General features: G+C 41.5%; 1 protein-coding gene across 1 annotated transcript; it reads left to right on the forward strand.

Annotated features, from left to right (window-relative positions):
* The first annotated feature begins 18,437 nt into the window (after positions 1 to 18,437).
* Positions 18,438 to 21,079, forward strand: C1H19orf25 (chromosome 1 C19orf25 homolog). The gene is made up of 3 exons (XM_075190539.1): positions 18,438 to 18,544; positions 19,649 to 19,811; positions 19,898 to 21,079. Exons 2-3 carry the CDS (start codon positions 19,682 to 19,684, stop codon positions 20,086 to 20,088), a joined length of 321 nt encoding a protein of 106 aa, XP_075046640.1. The 5' UTR covers positions 18,438 to 18,544; positions 19,649 to 19,681; the 3' UTR covers positions 20,089 to 21,079.
* Positions 21,080 to 22,577: the final 1,498 nt, after the last annotated feature.

Here is a 22,577-nt window from a genome sequence, read left to right on the forward strand (position 1 = left end):
ACTCAGGAAAAGATAACAAAATAACCCAGTATTGTATTCCACAAAAGAAGAGATCAAGTATCTGTGACAGGATGGACTGCCTATGCCACCCTGTCTGTTGCTGCTGGGAACCAGCTGGGCTTACTTTGCCACCATTTCTTTTCGTTATTCAAAATGCGCCCTCTTGCCACAGTAGGAGGGGCTTACAAATTCCGCCACCACTGGATTCCTTACCGGCATCCAGTACCGGGTTTCTTCTGCGTAACTGACGCTGCGAGTGTACCCCGTTACTGGTATACCTGGGCTGGTGCTCCTGACCTCTTACTATGGATGAGGGTTGCTGTGGATGAATCCTCCCTAGCCTATCACATTGACCAGAGCTGCAGGGTAGCAGGCAGAGCGGTGGTACCGGAAAAGCTGGGTCTAAACCTCAGAAACAGCCAGGAATGGATTAGATTTTGGGTCTAAACTGTGGGTCATAGGATTTTCAGCATGGAAGATATTTTCAAGCAGGTCTTTGAAGTAAGTGATGTTTATTTGCAGTCACACTGATTGGAGGTACCAGTGCTCAGATCAGATGAAATTAGAAGAACAACTTGTAATACAAAGCAGTGCTGTTTTTATACACATTTGAGCGCAGCCTCACTGGATAAGCCAGCCTCCTTGAGGTCTGAGTTATTTTTAGAATTAGGATGCAATTTGTCTATCCAAACATGGATTTACATGCAATTCAAAGCTAACAATATTTACACTTATCTGTGATTTCCTACAATTTGCTGTGATTTCCTGATAACATTCTGTTTACAATGTTCATAAAGGGTTGAACACTCTGGACAAAAGGCCACACAGTAATGTCCCCTGCTAGGCCTTTGGTTAGCATTAGTTAGCATTTCCTGCTATCAGACTACCTCTCCATATGCCTAATTGGAGATTTCCTCTAGCAACCTTACAAACCCAAACAATGACACTTCCATACAAAACACATCTCAATGTAACACGATAAGTGTAACGATGAGCGGACTCGGATTATCGCAATCCGAGCCCACCCGAACAGTGTGGATCCGAGGGCGATCCGAGCACTGTTCGGGTATTTCCGCGGCTGAGAAAAACTGAAAACGAGGCTATGAGTCCAAATCCCGCCGTCGGATCTCGCGATACTCGGATTCTATAAATTCCCCGCTTGCCGCCACCATCTTCACTCGGACATTGATCAGGGAAGCGGGAGGTTGGGTTTTGTTAGTGGTGCTGTGTCCTGTGCTCTGTCCTGCTGAGTCCAGTGGTGCTTTGTCCTGTGCTCTATCTGTCTGTTATAAAAAAAAGTATAAAAAAATTAGTACTGCAATATCTAACTACGTTCACTGTTCCTGCAGTAAAAAGGAATTTCTACTGCAATATCTAACTACGTTCACTGTTCCTGCAGTATAAAAAAATACTACTGCAATATATAACTACGTTCACTGTTCCTGCAGTATAAAAATATTAGTACTGCAATATCTAACTACGTTCACTGTTCCTGCAGTAAAAAGGAATTTCTACTGCAATATCTAACTACGTTCACTGTTCCTGCAGTAAAAAGGAATTTCTACTGCAATATCTAACTACGTTCACTGTTCCTGCAGTAAAAAGGAATTTCTACTGCAATATATAACTACGTTCACTGTTCCTGCATTATAAAAAAAATACTACTGCAATATCTAACTATGTTCACTGTTCCTGCAGTATAAAAAAATTAGTACTGCAATACAACGTGTCCTCATATAATGGAGTGCAAAAATTTGGAGGATAAAGTAGGGAAAGATCAAGAACCACTTCCTCCTAATGCTGAAGCTGCTGCCACTAGTCATGACATAGACGATGAAATGCCATCAACGTCGTCTGCCAAGGCCGTTGCCCAGTCTCCTAGTAGAGGGCAAGTAAAATCCAAAAAGCCAAAGCTCACTAAAATTATCAAAAAAAGAAAATTAAAATCATCTGAGGAGAAACGTAAACTTGCCAATATGCCATTTACGACACGGAGTGGCAAGGAACGGCTTAGGCCCTGGCCCGTGTTCATGACTAGTGGTTCAGCTTCACCCAAGGATCTAAGCCCTCCTCCCCCCACCTCTAAAAAATTTAAGAGAGTTAAGCTGTCATCAACAACACAGCAAACAACTCTGCCTTCTAAACAGATGGCATCACAAATCCCCAAGGCGAGTCCAAGGGTGTTGGTCGTTGCGAAGCCTGACCTTCCCATCACTGTACGGGAAGAGGTGGCTCCTTCCACCATTTGCAGCACGCCCTCTGCATATGCTGGAAGGATCACCCACAGTCCAGTTACAGATTTGGCTAATGAAGGTGTCAATGTTGTACACCGGGAGGAGGATATTGATGTAGCTGGCGCTGAGGAGGAACTTGACGAGGAGGATGCTGATGTGGTTTTCTTAAATGAGGCACCAGGGGGGGAAACAGTTGTTGTCCATGGGATGAAAAAGCCCATCGTCATGCCTGGGCAGAAAACCAAAAAATCCACCTCTTCGGTCTGGAATTATTTCTATCCCAATCCGGACAACAAATGTATGGCCATATGTACCTTATGTAAAGCTCAAATAAGCAGGGGTAAGGATCTTGGCCACCTAGGGACATCCTCCCTTATACGTCACCTGAAGAACCTTCATAATTCAGTGTTTAGTTCAGGAACTGTGGCTAGGACTGTCAGCAGTCCAGGGACACCTAAATCCCTTGGTCCTGTTGTATCCACACCAGCAACACCCTCCTCGTCAATTGCCTCCTCGATCTCGATTGTAGATAGTCCTGCAGGCCATGTCACCGGCATGACTGAGTCCTCTTCAATCCGGGATTCTTCCGGAGGATCCTGCAGCGCTACGCCTACTACTGCCACTGCTGCTGTTGCTGCTGGTAGTCGGTCATCTTCCCAGAGGGGAAGTCGTAAGACCGCTACGTCTTTCACTAAACAGTTGACCGTACAACAGTCGTTTGCCATGAGCACGAAGTACGACAGTAGTCATCCTATGGCAAAGCGGATAACTGCGGCCTTAACAGCTATGTTGGTGTTAAACATGCAACCGGTGTCCGCCATCAGTGGAGTGGGATTTAGACGGTTGATGGAGGTATTGTGTCCCCGATACCAAATCCCGTCGAGATTCCACTTCACTAGGCAGGCGATACCCGGGATGTACAGAGAAGTACGAAAAAGTGTCCTCAGTGCTGTGAAAAATGCGGTTGTACCCACTGTCCACTTAACCACGGACATGTGGACAAGTGGTTCAGGGCAAACTAAGGACTATATGACTGTGACAGCCCACTGGGTAGATGCATCCCCTTCCGCAGCAACAGCAGCAGCAGCATCAGTAGCAGCATCTCCAAAACGCCTGCTCGTTCCAAAGCAGGCAACGTTGTGTATCACCGGTTTTAATAAGAGGCACAACGCTGACAACCTCTTAGAGAAACTGAGGGAAATAATCTCGCAGTGGCTTACCCCACTTACACTCTCCTGGGGATTTGTGGTGTCGGACAACGCCAGTAACATTGTGCGTGCATTACATATGGGCAATTTCCAGCACGTGCCATGTTTTGCCCACACAATAAATTTGGTGGTGCAGCATTACCTGAAGAGTGACAGGGGTGTGCAGGATATGCGTGCGGTGGCCCGCAAAATTGCTGGACACTTTCGGCATTCTGCCACTGCCTACCGAAGACTGGAGCACCATCAAAAACGCCTGAACCTGCCCTGCCATCACCTCAAACAAGAGGTAGTGACCCGCTGGAACTCCACCCTCTATATGCTGCAGAGGATGGAGGAGCAGCAAAAGGCCATTCAAGCCTACACAGCCACCTACGACATAGGCAAAGGAGTGGGGATGCGCCTGAGTCAAGCGCAGTGGAGACTGATTTCCGTGTTGTGCAAGGTTCTCCAGCCGTTTGAACTTGCCACACGAGAAGTCAGTTCCGACACTGCCAGCTTGAGTCAGGTGATTCCCTTGATCAGGCTGTTGCAGAAGCAGCTGGAGAAAGTGAGGGAGGAGCTGGTAAACCATTGCGATTCCACAAAGCATGTAGCTCTTGTGGATGAAGCCCTTCGTACGCTTTGCCAGGATCCGAGGGTGGTCACTCTTTTAAAGTCAGAGGAATACATTCTGGCCACCGTGGCCACAGTAGTTTGGTAGGCCCTGTCGCTGAAATGATTGGTTTATTAAAGTGTGCATGTCCCATTTTAACAACATATGGGTGGGTGGGAGGGCCCAAGGACAATTCCATCCTGCACCTCTTTTTTTTCTTTGCCAGCTCATTTTGTGGGGGTCCAAACAAACCAATCATTTCAGCCACAGTTTTGTAGGCTTTGTCGCTGAAATGATTGGTTTGCTAAAGTGTGCATGTCCTATTTCAACAACATCAGGGTGGGTGGGAGGGCCCAAGGACAATTCCATCTTGCACCTCTTTTTTTGCCATTATGTGCTCTTTGGGGCCTAGTTTTTCAAACTGCCATCCTGTCTGCCACTGCAGTGCCACTCCTAGATGGGCCACGTGTATGTGCCGCCCACTTGTGTCGCTTAGCTTAGACATCCAGCTACCTCGGTGCAACCTTTTGGCCTAAAAACAATATTGTGAGGTGTGAGGTGTTCAGAATAGACTGGAAATTAGTGGAAATGAATGTTATTGAGGTTAATAATAGTGTAGGAGTGAAAAAAAAACAAAAAAATATGGATTTTAGCACTTTTTATGCTTTTTTAAAAAAAAATCAGAACCCAAAACCTAAATCAGAACCAAAACCTTTAGTGGGGTGTTTTGGCAAAACCAATCTGAACCCAAAACCTCAAGCTAATCAGAACCCAAAACACGAAAAGTGGCCGGTGCACACCCTTAGATAACTGCATTTCAAATTATACATTGGTGCCTGCACCTCTGATTGAAATAATTTCTATAATAAATTATTTCCACATGACCCATCCACAAATAAGTTATTTATCAGTGATCCAGTCACAGTATCCATTTAACAAAATATATTGCATTTCCCCAAAAAAAGTTAGTACACAATTAAAACATCTACTGTTCCCTAGCACACTTAAAAACAGATATGCTAGAACATTAACCATAGGCTGATTGTGAATATGTTCCATTGAGGAGTTATTTTACAGCTATTAAAGGTTTTTTTTTTTCTCACCATTATGAAAAATAAAAATACAGATTAGATTAGCTTCAATTACTTATGATTCTTCTAGGCATTTGTAGATCACAATTAAAGCAGTGTGGGTGGCTTGTCATTTGTTGTAGGAAAATGTGAGTGTTCTTAATTCTCATAATACTAATAACAATAAACAGACAAATGTCATCATCATCAGCTATTTAAGTAGCACCACTAATTCTGCAGCGCTGTACAGAGAACTCGCTCATATCAGTCCCTACCCCATCTGAGCCTAAAGTCTAAATTCCCTAACATTCACACACAGAGACACTAGGGTCAATTTGATAGCAGCCAATTAATTATTTTCATGTGGAAACATCTACAAAACCCATGAACGTCTTTACCATGAATTAAAATACATTTCAGTTTCACAGTGCCCCATTCACCAAACTACTCCATTGTACCCTGCATTTAGTGGAATTGATTAATCATTAAAAGCCATGACCGCATCACTAACAGTGCAACCTCCCTAAAGTACGTTTCATTTTTCCTTTTTCAAAGCTTTCATACATGCTTTCAATGCAAAAACTAAACCCTCCCTCAAATGCATACCATTGGACATATAAAGATGCGTAAGAAGTATCTGATCTGCGGCTGTTTAATCCAAATACCACCAATAGACTGCACACATCGGGAAACCAAAGAAAGAATTTATCTCTGCATTTTCTCCACCACTCTGCCATCAGAAAAATTCCTCCGCACAAGCCTAGGAATAAAATCAGACCAAGAGAACACTAATTGAGGCCACCTGGAAACCATGTCGGTCAAATCCACCTTAATTTGTAAAAACAAATTAAGGTGTGGCATTGCCAAAATCTTTATCCCCCAAATGAACAACAAGACAGTGCGGGGACCCCTCCCAGCTACCTCCTTCTCAAAAAGAGCACAAAAACCAGACCAGCACAGACCCCTCTGCCCCAACTATACCAGTGTCCCCAGCTAACCTGCACAAAGCAGCCCAACGCACAAAGAAATGGCCAATCACCTCGATTTCCAGTGGCCTGCGATGATCTGTAATGCAGGAAAAAGAAAACACCCAATAAATACAGCACACATCAGCCAACAGCGGAGAAGCAACACTACAGGAATCATCCACCCCAGCAGCTAAAGAAGTAAAAAGAAAGTGCAGGAATAAAGAGAAGAAAGTCAAAAAGAAAGATAAAGGCAAAAAGAAAAGATGGGTAACACAGACAAAGGGAAAACCATAAAACCTCAGGAGCCAATAACCAATCAGGCTCCCATATCATCTCCCTTGTGTACAAACACAACAAGCAGCCAAAACCCTGTGTTACCAGAAGCCAGAAAGAGAGAGAGAGAAGGAAAAATCAGTAAATCAGAACAGCAGAGAAGGCCACCCAGAACATTTAAATGTATTATATTTCCATCTTCCCAACCACTGAATACTCTGAGCAGATGCTCCACCAACGCCCGTTGATGTAGCCACCCCAATCCAGAACGAATGCATGCCAAAACACCGATTATCCAACCCTAGCTGCTCCAAGTGCTTCAAGCATAACAGAGAAATGGTATTTAGATAGAGGGGAACTATCCCAGTGATCCACCATGCACCCCCATGGAATGGCTGAAATCGGGCATACTCTCCTACAATAGCCACAGGGAAATGTAAACATCTCCATGAGGGGACAGGGGAACTCACTGCCCCTTGCCCAATTGGTCCATTGAAGACCGTTGGACCTTACATATGACCGAGAAGTCAGATATAATTGCATGCTTGGCAAGCATTCCGGAGGATGGGGGCAACTCGGGGAGGCAATAAGCTTGCAAACTCTAAAAGCGTTGAAACCAGCATAAACCACAAACTCCCAAAACTTTTTGGGTAAAACTTCTATAGTAGTTGCTGAACCCCAGGTACCACTGGATGACTTTGATCCATCTGGGCACCAGACAACTGTGTACAGTGGAGAGTTTCTCCATTTCCATTCATATGCGGTTTACAAAGATGTGTCCCAGGAAGCTCACACTGGACTGGTGAAATGAACATGTCCTCATTTTGGTAAATAGTTGATTGTTCAGTTGCCTGTGCAATACCTTTCTCATATGGTTGTGATGTTCATTGAGTGTGCTAGAGGAGATAAATATATCATCCAGGTAACTGAGGACTGATGTCTCCAGTATAGGCTTGGAAGACAGATGGGGCATTACACAAGCCAAAAGACAACCAGGTATTCGCTGTGCCCATCCTTAGAGTTCCATTCAGTCAAGCGCAGTGGAGACTGATTTCCGTGTTGTGCAAGGTTCTCCAGCCGTTTGAACTTGCCACACGAGAAGTCAGTTCCGACACTGCCAGCTTGAGTCAGGTGATTCCCCTGATCAGGCTGTTGCAGAAGCAGCTGGAGAAAGTGAAGGAGGAGCTGGTAAACCATTGCGATTCCACAAAGCATGTAGCTCTTGTGGATGAAGCCCTTCGTACGCTTTGCCAGGATCCGAGGGTGGTCACTCTTTTAAAGTCAGAGGAATACATTCTGGCCACCGTGGCCACAGTAGATTGGTAGGCCCTGTCGCTGAAATGATTGGTTTATTAAAGTGTGCATGTCCTATTTCAACAACATATGGGTGGGTGGGAGGGCCCAAGGACAATTCCATCCTGCACCTCTTTTTTTTCTTTGCCAGCTCATTTTGTGGGGGTCCAAACAAACCAATCATTTCAGCCACAGTTTTGTAGGCTTTGTCGCTGAAATGATTGGTTTGCTAAAGTGTGCATGTCCTATTTCAACAACATCAGGGTGGGTGGGAGGGCCCAAGGACAATTCCATCTTGCACCTCTTTTTTTGCCATTATGTGCTCTTTGGGGCCTAGTTTTTCAAACTGCCATCCTGTCTGCCACTGCAGTGCCACTCCTAGATGGGCCACGTGTATGTGCCGCCCACTTGTGTCGCTTAGCTTAGACATCCAGCTACCTCGGTGCAACCCTTTGGCCTAAAAACAATATTGTGAGGTGTGAGGTGTTCAGAATAGACTGGAAATTAGTGGAAATGAATGTTATTGAGGTTAATAATAGTGTAGGAGTGAAAAAAAACCAAAAAATATGGATTTTAGCACTTTTTATGCTTTTTTAAAAAAAAATCAGAACCCAAAATCTAAATCAGAACCAAAACCTTTAGTGGGGTGTTTTGGCAAAACCAATCTGAACCCAAAACCTCAAGCTAATCAGAACCCAAAACACGAAAAGTGGCCGGTGCACACCCCTAGATAACTGCATTTCAAATTATACATTGGTGCCTGCACCTCTGATTGAAATAATTTCTATAATAAATTATTTCCCCATGACCCATCCACAAATAAGTTATTTATCAGTGATCCAGTCACAGTATCCATTTAACAAAATATATTGCATTTCCCCAAAAAAAGTTAGTACACAATTAAAACATCTACTGTTCCCTAGCACACTTAAAAACAGATATGCTAGAACATTAACCATAGGCTGATTGTGAATATGTTCCATTGAGGAGTTATTTTACAGCTATTAAAGGTTTGTTTTTTTCTCACCATTATGAAAAATAAAAATACAGATTAGATAAGCTTCAATTACTTATGATTCTTCTAGGCATTTGTAGATCACAATTAAAGCAGTGTGGGTGGCTTGTCATTTGTTGTAGGAAAATGTGAGTGTTCTTAATTCTCATAATACTAATAACAATAAACAGACAAATGTCATCATCATCAGCTATTTAAGTAGCACCACTAATTCTGCAGCGCTGTACAGAGAACTCGCTCATATCAGTCCCTACCCCATCTGAGCCTAAAGTCTAAATTCCCTAACATTCACACACAGAGACACTAGGGTCAATTTGATAGCAGCCAATTAATTATTTTCATGTGGAAACATCTACAAAACCCATGAACGTCTTTACCATGAATTAAAATACATTTCAGTTTCACAGTGCCCCATTCACCAAACTACTCCATTGTACCCTGCATTTAGTGGAATTGATTAATCATTAAAAGCCATGACCGCATCACTAACAGTGCAACCTCCCTAAAGTACGTTTCATTTTTCCTTTTTCAAAGCTTTCATACATGCTTTCAATGCAAAAACTAAACCCTCCCTCAAATGCATACCATTGGACATATAAAGATGCGTAAGAAGTATCTGATCTGCGGCTGTTTAATCCAAATACCACCAATAGACTGCACACATCGGGAAACCAAAGAAAGAATTTATCTCTGCATTTTCTCCACCACTCTGCCATCAGAAAAATTCCTCCGCACAAGCCTAGGAATAAAATCAGACCAAGAGAACACTAATTGAGGCCACCTGGAAACCATGTCGGTCAAATCCACCTTAATTTGTAAAAACAAATTAAGGTGTGGCATTGCCAAAATCTTTATCCCCCAAATGAACAACAAGACAGTGCGGGGACCCCTCCCAGCTACCTCCTTCTCAAAAAGAGCACAAAAACCAGACCAGCACAGACCCCTCTGCCCCAACTATACCAGTGTCCCCAGCTAACCTGCACAAAGCAGCCCAACGCACAAAGAAATGGCCAATCACCTCGATTTCCAGTGGCCTGCGATGATCTGTAATGCAGGAAAAAGAAAACACCCAATAAATACAGCACACATCAGCCAACAGCGGAGAAGCAACACTACAGGAATCATCCACCCCAGCAGCTAAAGAAGTAAAAAGAAAGTGCAGGAATAAAGAGAAGAAAGTCAAAAAGAAAGATAAAGGCAAAGAGAAAAGATGGGTAACACAGACAAAGGGAAAACCATAAAACCTCAGGAGCCAATAACCAATCAGGCTCCCATATCATCTCCCTTGTGTACAAACACAACAAGCAGCCAAAACCCTGTGTTACCAGAAGCCAGAAAGAGAGAGAGAGAAGGAAAAATCAGTAAATCAGAACAGCAGAGAAGGCCACCCAGACCATTTAAATGTATTATATTTCCATCTTCCCAACCACTGAATACTCTGAGCAGATGCTCCACCAACGCCCGTTGATGTAGCCACCCCAATCCAGAACGAATGCATGCCAAAACACCGATTATCCAACCCTAGCTGCTCCAAGTGCTTCAAGCATAACAGAGAAATGGTATTTAGATAGAGGGGAACTATCCCAGTGATCCACCATGCACCCCCATGGAATGGCTGAAATCGGGCATACTCTCCTACAATAGCCACAGGGAAATGTAAACATCTCCATGAGGGGACAGGGGAACTCACTGCCCCTTGCCCAATTGGTCCATTGAAGACCGTTGGACCTTACATATGACCGAGAAGTCAGATATAATTGCATGCTTGGCAAGCATTCCGGAGGATGGGGGCAACTCGGGGAGGCAATAAGCTTGCAAACTCTAAAAGCGTTGAAACCAGCATAAACCACAAACTCCCAAAACTTTTTGGGTAAAACTTCTATAGTAGTTGCTGAACCCCAGGTACCACTGGATGACTTTGATCCATCTGGGCACCAGACAACTGTGTACAGTGGAGAGTTTCTCCATTTCCATTCATATGCGGTTTACAAAGATGTGTCCCAGGAAGCTCACACTGGACTGGTGAAATGAACATGTCCTCATTTTGGTAAATAGTTGATTGTTCAGTTGCCTGTGCAATACCTTTCTCATATGGTTGTGATGTTCATTGAGTGTGCTAGAGGAGATAAATATATCATCCAGGTAACTGAGGACTGATGTCTCCAGTATAGGCTTGTAAGACAGATGGGGCATTACACAAGCCAAAAGACAACCAGGTATTCGCTGTGCCCATCCTTAGAGTTCCATTCATCCCTCTTGTACACAGACAAGATTGTAGGCTCCTCGCAAGTCCAGTTTGGTGAAGACCATGGTCTGACAGAGCCTCTCAAAGAGATAAGTGCAGGTAGCGATTCTTGATTGTTATTTTATTAAGCCCCTGATAAAAGATATAGGGTCTTATGGAACCAGCCTTCTATGGAAGGCTGGTTCATAAGAGTCTTATGGAACCAGCCGCTATGAAAGACAAGCCTGCACCAGCGAGGATATGGATTCCGTGATGAATCCTTGCTCTAAGTTCTCCTGTATATGGGTGGTCATAGCTGTTTTTTCAGGCTATGACAGTAGGTATTTTTGGCCCTTTGTGGGCATGGTACCGGTACTCCTCAGGCAGTCCCTTTTATCCAGACTTATGCTAGGTACACACTACACGGTTTTCGTCCAATAATCGGCTCAATCAGCAGTCGGGTCAGTGTGTGTAGTGATACGATGGTCGAAAGTCTGCCCAAATGGACGATTGTCCTCTCATTTCGTTGGTCGTACCGTTTAATATTTTCGTTCCAATCTCGTTTCCGTTGTCTAGTGTGTATAAACTTCCGTCCGATCCATGACAATCCTCCGATACTTCCTCGACCTGGGGGGCGTGTGTATGTAAATTTTTGATGTCTGTCCCAGTACATGTTTTCTATAGATATATATTGCACCTGTCTGGCTGCAGACCATTACACTTGTATAAAGCACGTGTGTTATTATCCTTTGCGTCTATGTTGGCAATGTATTCATATTTACCCTTTATAAACTTTAACCTTTATAAACTATTAAAGTTATATTAACCTTTATTAACTTATATTTGTGAAATGCCCAGAATAAACCACAGTGTTCATACAACATTTTTATTGCAGGAAAAAAAAGTACAACATTTTTTACACACACAGGTGTCTGAAAGATCGCATGAGACTGAGCGCATCCATACCAATCAGAGCGCAGAGTACTGCAGAGCATTGCAGAGTATTATTTTTAGCATTTTGTATTTTTAAAGGTGCTACTGGTTTGTGGCAGAACAGGTCTTGATGTCGCTTGGGTTTCTATTCCCTTTGATTTCTTTATCTACGAAACAAGGAAATAAAAAATGTTTACCATTTAACTTCTATATCTGTAATTTATATTCAACAACATAAATACTCTCATTTTCTCACCTTGCACACTGCTCGAGATCAGTTTATGTTTTGGTCCTTTTGGCGCAATCGCAATAATAGCGGGCTTAACCTCCATACATTCTGGAAAACAGGCGCCATTTTGGTTATTATAACGGTACAAGTATGTGCCCAAAGCATTTAGCTGTCTACACATGTTCACTGAAATACCTTTGTGTCGAACTTCTTTTATATATTTTTCTTTCTCAATTTTTTCTTGATGGATAACAGGTGTAACATTAGTGGTTAAAGAAAATACCACTGCACTAGGTATCGCTATTCCAGTGTCATAATTCTTGTCAGTTTGTAAATGTTTAAGTAATATGGTTACTGGATGGTGCACTTCTACACAGATAGATAATCAGGCAAAAAAAGAAAGGATAGAGAGAAATTGTGTATTCGAAGGCACTCCACGATATCAATAATAAATTAAAATATCTATTTCTTTATTAGTATACTTTAAGAAAATCCCTCCTAATTAAATAGCGAAATATTAAAACCAAAGTGATTAAAGTGAATTAAAATAGCAAGGTAAATTGCTATGCCCCGCTACTTTATATTTATCTATATAAGTATTCAGTGTATAATATAGTAATCACTCCTATATTGAACCAATCTCACAGTTGGATACCGCTCCAAATCAAGATGATTTAAGTATGTGTGGTATAAATTGGACTAATTGTCATGATAGCCTTAGTTGCAACAATATGTGAGTGATGAACTTAAATAAAGTCTCTGGCAGTTATTTCATCAATCCAGTATCCCAATAATCCTTTATAATAGCTGTATTTGTCAATAATGGGATATCTTGATGTAATAGGAACTCCATATAAATCTAAAACACACTCTCAATTAGGGATGTGCACCGGCGACTTTTGGTGTCTCGTGTTTTGTGTTTTTGAATCGGATTTTCTTGATGTTTTGGGTTTGTTTCGCAAAACACCTGCCGAAAGGTTTTGGTTCGGATTTAAGGTTTTGGATTCGGATTTTTTTTAAAAAAAGCATAAAAAGTTAAAAAAGTTTTTGGGCTTATTTTCACTCCTACGCTATTATTAACCTCAATAACATTCAATAACAATCATTTCCACTAACTTACAGTGTATTCTGAACACCTCACAATATTGTTATTAGTCCAAAACGTTGCAACGAGGTATCTTTCTGGACTGCGTAGTGGAGTGGTCCCCACAATATAATAAGAAAACCATCAACTGGTCTTAATCGCACCAAAAAATGTACCTGGACTGCGTAGAGGAGTGGTCACCACAATATAATTTAAAAACCCTGAACTTGTATGAATCGCACCAAAAAATGTACCTGGACTGCGTAGAGGAGTGGGTCACCACAATATAATTTAAAAACCCTGAACTTGTATGATTCGCACCAATAAATGTATCTGGACTGCTTAGAGGAGTGGTCACCACAATATAATAAGAAAACCATCAACTGGTCTGAATCGCACCAAAAAATGTACCTGGACTGTGTAGAGGAGTGGTCACCACAATATAATTTAAAAACCCTGAACTTGTATGATTCGCACCAATAAATGTATCTGGACTGCTTAGAGGAGTGGTCACCACAATATAATAAGAAAACCATCAACTGGTATGAATCGCACCAAAAAATGTACCTGGACTGCGTAGAGGAGTGGTCACCACAATATAATTTAAAAACCCTGAACTTGTATGATTCGCACCAATAAATGTATCTGGACTGCGTAGAGGAGTGGTCACCACAATATAATAAGAAAACCATCAACTGGTATGAATCGCACCAAAAAATGTACCTGGACTGCGTAGAGGAGGGGTCACCACAATATAATTAATAAAAAAAACCTCCACGGGTCTGAATTCCCCAAAAAAAAATTCTGGACTGCGTAGTGGGGTGGCCCCGGTACCCAATTTGATACCGGGGCCACAATATAATTAATACACCCTCAACTGGTCAGAATTCCACCAAACAAGTATGTGGACTGCGTAGTGGGGTGGCCCCGGTACCCAATTTGATACCGGGGCCACAATATAATAAATACACCCTCAACTGGTCAGAATTCCAGGGAACAGATGGCGGTAACCGGATGGACGTCTAAAACCAACATAGCAGTTAAGGGCGCAGTTCCTCTTTTTTGTGACTGCACAAACAATTAACGTAGTAATAGAAATGACAGTTTTTGTTTTTGTTTTAAATATAGAAAGAAAGAAGGTAGTACCAGAAATGGCAGTTCTTTAGTTTCTTTTAAATAGAGAAAGAAAGAAGATAGTACTAGAAATGGCAGTTTTTTGTTTTTTTTTAAAATAGAGAAAGAAAGAAGGTATGGGCAGCACAGTGGCCTAGTGGTTAGCACGTCTGCCTCACAGCACTGGGGTCATGAGTTCGATTCCCAACCATGGCCTTATCTGTGTGGAGTTTGTATGTTCTCCCTGTGTTTGCGTGGGTTTACTCCGGGTGCTCCGGTTTCCTCCCACACTCCAAAAACATACTGGTAGATTAATTGGCTGCAATTAAAAATTGACCCTAGTCTCTGTGTGAGTGTGTGTATATAGTAGGGAATTTAGACTGTAAGCTCCAAATAGGGCAGGGACTGATGTGAATGAGTTCTCTGTACAGCGCTGCGGAATTAGTGGCGCTATATAAATAAATGATGATGATGATGATGAAGGTAGTACTAGAAATGTCAGTTATTTTTTTAAAAAAATATAGAAAGAAAGAAGGTAGCAATAGAAATGGCAGTTCCTCTTTTTTGGAACTGCACAAACAGTGATGAAAATGAAGGTGGAGCTGGTGGCATGTCACGGTCCTCTTCAGAGGACAATCTCCTGACCAGCAGGTCTTTGCACCGCTGTAGACTTGTGTCCGCCGGAAACAGAGACACAACATACGCTTTAAACTGAGGATCGAGAACGGTGGGCAGATTGTATTCCTCTGACTTTAAAAGACTGACCACCCTCGGATCCTGGCAAAACGTACGAAGGGCTTCATCCACAAGAGCTACATGCTTGGTGGAATCGCAATGGTTTACCAGCTCCTCCCTCACTTTCTCCAGCTGCTTCTGCAAAAGCCTGATCAGGGGAATCACCTGACTCAAGCTGGCAGTGTCGGAACTGACTTCTCGTGTGGCAAGTTCAAATGGCTGCAGAACCTTGCACAACACGGAAATCATTCTCCAGTGCGCTTGACTCAGGCGCATCCCCACTCCTTTTCCTATGTCGTAGGCGGCTGTGTAGGCTTGAATGGCCTTTTGATGCTCCTCCATCCTCTGCAGCATATAGAGGGTGGAGTTCTAGCACGTCACTACCTCTAGTTAATTTAGATTGCAAGGCTTGTAAATACTTTGAAGATAAAAAAAAGCAGGCTGCACAGGAGAGTACCACTGGACTTATACTGCTGAATCAGTGAACTTTGTAATATATCAGTACCACTGGACTTATACTGCTGAATCAGTGAACTTTGTAATATATCACTACCACTGGACTTATACTGCTGAATCAGTGAATTTTGTAATATATCAGTACCACTGGACTTATACTGCTGAATCAGTGAACTTTGTAATATATCAGTACCACTGGACTTATACTGCTGAATCAGTGAACTTTGTAATATATCAGTACAACTGGACTTATACTGCTGAATCAGTGAACTTTGTAATATATCAGTACCACTGGACTTATACTGCTGAATCAGTGAACTTTGTAATAGCAGTACCACTGGACTTTTACTGCTGAATCAGTGAACTTGGTAATATTGCAGTACCAATGGGCTTATACTGCAGGATTGGTTTTGCAAATTTTGTTGTATTTAATTTTTTTTTAAATTATTTTTTTGTATTTTTTTTTATAACTTTTTTTTAATTTTTTAAACACTTGGGAATAATGGGGAAATAACTATGCCCTTAGAAGCACAGAGCACAGGACACAGCACCACTGGACTGAACAGGACACAGCACAGGACCCAGCAGCACCACTGAACTCAAAATTGACAGAGCACAGCACACAGCACCACTGGACTGATACTGCTGAATGTGTGAACTTTGTAATATTGCAGCAGTACCACTCGACTTTTACTGCTGAATGTGTGAACTTGGTAATATTGCAGTACCAGTGGGCTTATACTGCAGGATTGGTTTGGCAAATTTTGTTGTAATTACATTTTTTTAAAATTATTTTTTTGTATTTTTTTTTTTATTAACTTTTTTTTAATTTTTTAAACACTTGGGAATATTGGGGAAATAACTATGCCCTTAGAAGCACAGAGCACGGGACACAGCACCACTGGACTGAACAGGACACAGCACAGGACCCAGCAGCACCACTGAACTCAAAATTGACAGAGCACAGCACACAGCACCACTGGACTGATACTGCTGAATGTGTGAACTTTGTAATATTGCAGCAGTACCACTCGACTTTTACTGCTGAATGTGTGAACTTGGTAATATTGCAGTACCAATGGGCTTATACTGCAGGATTGGTTTGGCAAATTTTGGTGTAATTACATTTTTTTAAAATTATTTTTTTGTATTTTTTTTTTTATTAACTTTTTTTTAATTTTTTAAACACTTGGGAATATTGGGGAAATAACTATGCCCTTAGAAGCACAGAGCACGGGACACAGGACCACTGGACTGAACAGGACACAGCACCCAGCAGCACCACTGAACTCAAAATTGACAGAGCACAGCACACAGCACCACTGGACTGATACTGCAGAACACAGCACAGCACAGCACAGCACGAGATCTACCAGAACAGAGGACCACCTAACACACCCTCCCTCTACCCTGATCAATGCCCGAGTGAAGATGGCGGCGACTAGCGGGGAATTTATAGGTTCCGAGTATCGTGAGATCCGACAGCGGGATTATGACTCAGAGCCTCGGTTTCAAGTTTTCATTTGGCGCCAATACCCGGATATGTCTCAGATCCGACTCGGATCGGAAAGGTTCGGGTGGGCTCGGATTCACAAAATCCGAGTGCGCTCATCTCTACTCCAAATGTAGAAGTCTAGTCCGCTAAAGCACTTTGCATATAGAGGAGGGGGGGGGGGGAGTCCTGTCAGATTTCCAGTGTACTGGAATTACAGCTTTTGCAGCATTATTTACATATTTCAACAATTTCCTATAAAAAGAAATGGGAATTGTTGTCTGTAGCAGGTGGGACCCCAGATTTGGAGTTGTGGGGGAACTTTGCGGGACCCAGGGTCTTGGTCTGGGCTGTTCGGGATTATCAGAACCAGCCCTGATCTAAAGAGGGCTGGCCCTGCCATTATGGTGCTTCCAGGCGGCTGGGAGTATTGACTAACTAAAGGGTTTTGAAAAAGCTCCTAAAAACGTATTTCTGAGAGCACAATAATAACAACAAATTGGACAAATATTAATGTATTAAATATATTGTTAATCAAACGTTACTACTGTGCAAAAATGGCTCACAGAACGATGACACAAGAGCATACTTACCAACTTTCTGTTGGTGAAATCCGGGAGCCTGCAGAGGAGGTGGGCGTGACGGGGGGGGGGGGGGGGGGGCTCCAAGTGACGTCATTTTGGACCTGCCCCCATGACGTGATGACGCAAAATGCGTCATTTGACAGCGGGGGGCGGGGCCAAACGCCGCGATTCACCGGGAATCGCGGCGTTTGGGACTTAATTCTGCCCACTTCACTAGGAAGTGGGCAGAATTATCCAGATGCGGGGGATTGCCACACTCGCCCGGGAGCCCGGGAGACTCTCGCAAAATGCGGGAGTCTCTCGCAAAATGCGGGAGAGTTGGCAAGTCTGCACAAGAGTTGTTACACAGTGTCTTCTCTAGTGTCTGAAAAACTGATGTGAATGAGTTCTCTGTACAGCGCTGCGGAATTAGTGGCGCTATATAAATAAATGGTGATGATGATGATGATGTACTATACAAACATACAATATAATCGTAAAAGGTTTTCAACTTTCAGTTATGCCAACGGTCGCCATTCTGACGCTAGATATTATTGTATAGTGCAAAAAAACAATTACGTTACTTTCTATTTTAGACCGTTTCTAGTTTAGAGATTAGACCCATAGCATTCCATCTGTTGATGACATTCGTTTTGATCCCAATATTTACTACAAGTGCTAGTAACTTCTGATTTTCAGTCGGTAGATGGCATCCACGCCGTACTGCTTTGCCGATGTCTCTAATCAGACAAACTACTTGTGAACATATCGATAAAGTATATACTGTATTATATAAAGTAAATATAGTTTTTATACTAAAAAACGTCTCAAGTGTGGAGCCGTTATACTGGAACAGAGCCCACTTGAGCGAAGACCTCCTACAATCTATGCATTAGCAAATGTCCTAGCAAAAATGGCTCACAGAACGATGACACAAGAGTTGTTACACAGTGTCTTCTCTAGTGTCTGAAAATTAGTGATTCGTTCAAGTCTTGTTGGAACATTTTCCTGTGACGTCAGGAAAAGAGGATATCGGAGAAAATGAGCTGCAAGTCTGAGCAGGTTGTTTTATAAATGTTTCTGTTGATCGTAATATATTGGAACAGGTTGTTTTATAAATGTTTCTGTTAACATATCATGGCGTAAGCCTTCTGCAAAAACAAAACGTAAGGGCAAGTGATAATGAATGATAGTTGCCTCTTTCACAAAACATGAATAATATACATATGCTTAGCTGCTAACACGCCCTGATACATATTTTCGTGTAACAACTTGAATCTGTACCTTTAGTCTATTCAATGTGAGACAAAAAGTACAAATTAACTACCAAACAGCTATTTATTCTTATTTGTAACTAGAGATAATGCACATGCATTATTTCCAGGGGCAGGGGGGGGGCATTTACCTCAGGGCTAGTCTCATAGTCCAGGACCACTTGCATTTATTTCCTTTTAAAATGTTCCTAATAGGCTGCTCTGTCTAGTCTTGTTCCCCAGGCTAAAATATGCCAGCCCTGCACTGATTATTTCACATATCTCATTTGGACCATAGACAAGACATGAGTCCTGCCCCTACCTAGCTTCCACACATCCTACTCCTTCCCCCAAATAGATCCACCTTTTAAAGTAAAACCATATAAATATATAGTTCAGAACTCATTTCTAATGCTGGCCATTGATATTGGCCAGTCATCCTGAGTTTCAGTTTGTGAAGTCTTAAAAATACCCATAACGGTCCAGTGAAAAACTATGGAATTATAATTAGACATGTGATTGGACTGAGTTTTCAGTCATCTTAAACAAATGGGCATAGCCAACGTAATACCCAGTCTAAGATCAGCGTAACTGTGACGGTGGAGGCCCAATCAACAAGTAAAATAAAAATATGAATGTGTATAAATTTTGTTTCAGTTTTGTAATTGTATGTAATGTATGATCAACTTTGAACAGCGGTACATAACATCTTGATGCTTCATAAACATTGTGTAATTAAATATTACACAAAAATCATGGCTTGTACATAGACACCACACATACCTCCTTCCTCTTTCAAATATATAGACAACACTATGTATATTCTTACCATTCTAGTAAAGAATATGTGACCATTCTTATTCATAATGTGAACATTAATAAACATGATATGCAAATTTTCTTTTTGTTTCAGACAACTACATTTTGTCTATGAAGCATTTTTGAGATGACCTCTAGAGCAAAGAAGCGCATTGTCCTTCCGTCTCGACCCGAGCCCCCCAGTGTAGAGCAGATTCTGGAAGATATTCATTCTGTTGTAGCATCTGATCCTGTGTTTGTCTGTGACCTCAGTGAAGGTAAGGTGGTTTTCCCAAAGCATAGAAGATACCTAATATATATAGTTCAGGACTTAATGTGTTTTTTTGTAACATTTTTATGACAGAGCCCTTGATACCTACGCATGACCCTTCCAGTGAGTGGGATAAGAAGTACTTACAGAGTTGTTCCTATGTGGAATTAAACAACAAGTTAAAGGAAGCCCGGGTTGAGCTGAAGGAGAGATGTGAGGCTTTAAGATCTTCTGGGATGAAGCTTGGAAGTGTTATAGAAGAGTTAAAAGAGGCAGCTATGTAACTGCCTTTAAAAGTTGTATTTTTATAACAATTACATTAAATCAAATATGAATATCTGATTGGCCTGAAAATGTACCCATACTTAAGGTATAATACATATACCTAGGTTAGAGAATCTGAATCATGTCGTTTACAAGTAAAGAATATGCTCTGACAGTGATTAAGTGCTGCATGGAAATCATATTTCCACATCAGATATGTGTGCATCATCCTACAGATATGAATTCTCCTTGTGGTACAGTGAGCAGGATGCAGATGTGGCTACTGATATTGCTGGGTTTTTGGAACAGAGTGGTTACCAAGGTTATGTCGAGCACCGTGATCAAGCAGCTGGAGCACTGATGATTTCTACAGCTGACAAGGTGATCCAAAACAGCAGGGTATCTTTCCTTGTCCTGTCCACACATTCCCTGCAAGAGCCTTGGTACACATGGGTGTCAGAGTGGTGCATGGTGAATTCTATAGAGCAAACTGGTGCCAGGGTTGTGCCAATATATGTTGATTTGCAGGATAAGGAAAAACCAGATATTTTACAATATTTAACCGGCCTCGACTACCGCAACAAATACTTTAACACAAAATTATTAAATATTATGAAACCCAAAGTACGTCGCTGACCATATACATGCAGTGCTACACTGAGATGGTTATACACATTTTTTGTTTGTTTTACATAAATCCACTGATCCTCAGGGACAACTTTTTGGCATGTTATGGACAATAGGGATGTGCCCCTAGGAATAGTATTCACTGTCAACATAATAATAACAACAATGAACAGTGATTATCCTATTCATACTATTGTTTGACATTGTCCTTGTTTATTTAAGTCACATTATTTTACATCGGTTCTTGGGATGTTTGTGGGCTGCTGATGTTATCATAGACCATTCTTTTATATCTGATATTTAGTACCTTATTTAATCCAGATGATGCTGCTTGTAAAGTCGTGGGGAATTTTGTTTCACATTTAAATAAAGTGGTTGGTTTCATCTTGTCTTTATGTAATATTTATGTAGCACAAGGTGCAGGTTGTGAAAGGGGATGATTTCATATCTATACTATAGTGACATTGCAGAAATCCCCAGTAACAAACACACAATATACAAAGTAGCAAACCTATTTTTAATTACATTACCCAGGTTGTAATTGAAGGTTTAATGGCAAATGAGATTAGCAACAGAAAAACAGCACTCAGTATCCAAAAGTCACAATAATTTTTTATGATAACTTCAGTCATGGACCTTGACTCCAGTTTCAGAAAAGCCCGTCTCAAACAAGAGTGAGAGGATCTCCTACTTGGACCATTAGAGACTGATCCCATTGTGGGACCTGTCAGATCAGGGAAGTACAGCTAAGTGAGATCTCAAGATTTTATTTATCTTACCTAAATGTAACCAAGGCTACATTGTTAGTTTTTTTTTTTTGTTGGGGTTGTTTTATACCTAGTAAATGCGATACAGGATATTAATATCAACAATAGAATATTTGTCCAATAAGCTATATTTTACCTTCTCATTGCTGACATAAAGCCTTTTGGGGCTTTTGTTTCATTACTGAGGTCTTCCAACCAAAAGCAAAGTGTATTCCTATAGAGGGAATTAAAGGACTGCACTAAATAAATAAAATATTTTTTTTTATTTGTATCTACTATAGTTAGTTATCCACTTTGTATAATAAGCAAAATATTTAAAAACAAGAATCTGATTTATTAAGGGTGAAATAAACTAAAATATGTAACAGACCGAAAGGTACGTTACTGCAACATTGTGGATTTCACTCCCCCCCCCCCCCACATAGGGCTGCGAAGGGAAATCCACATTGTAGCTCTACTATAATAGCAAAAAAAAGTGTAGCTAATTGAATATTTCCCTTGGACTCTTGTTTTATAGTTTGTCATTTTTTTATATGTACACATCTTTATCTCCTTTCTTTGACAAATTACTGATACCACTAAAGATTGCAACTTAAATGCTTAGTTGCAAAATTTTTATACTGGCTATATAATTAAAATGTTAACGTGTGTGTGACGTCCTCACTGCATACATATTAGAGTTATATTATCACTGTTTATAATTATCAAGCTAATACTCAAAATTTGAAATGGGTTCTTTTTGAGGAAAACACCAATATCACAATATTGATTCTATGTATCTATATCCCTTACGTTTGCCATGAAACGTATGTCCCTAGGGATACTATTTATATTTTCCCTTAAGTGAACTGATGTCTGGACATAGGATTCAAATGCAATATATTAAAATATATTTTCCCAATTTACAGATATATATACACCACTAGTATGGTATATTTAAGAGATTTGTGGTGCCGGGGTCCAGCGATAACCAGGAGGCCACCGCTGTGTTGATCGCCCACGGCAGCCAGCTTGCAGTGGCTGCTGGAGGGTTTTGCCAAGCATCCTCCTGGATTCAGGCTAAGCCGCATACTGGAACTCAGAGAGCTCCAGGTAGCGGCAGCTGGGGACTGCTG

Source organism: Mixophyes fleayi, chromosome 1 (assembly GCF_038048845.1).
Source record: "Mixophyes fleayi isolate aMixFle1 chromosome 1, aMixFle1.hap1, whole genome shotgun sequence".
In the NCBI taxonomy this organism is placed as follows: domain Eukaryota; kingdom Metazoa; phylum Chordata; class Amphibia; order Anura; family Limnodynastidae; genus Mixophyes; species Mixophyes fleayi.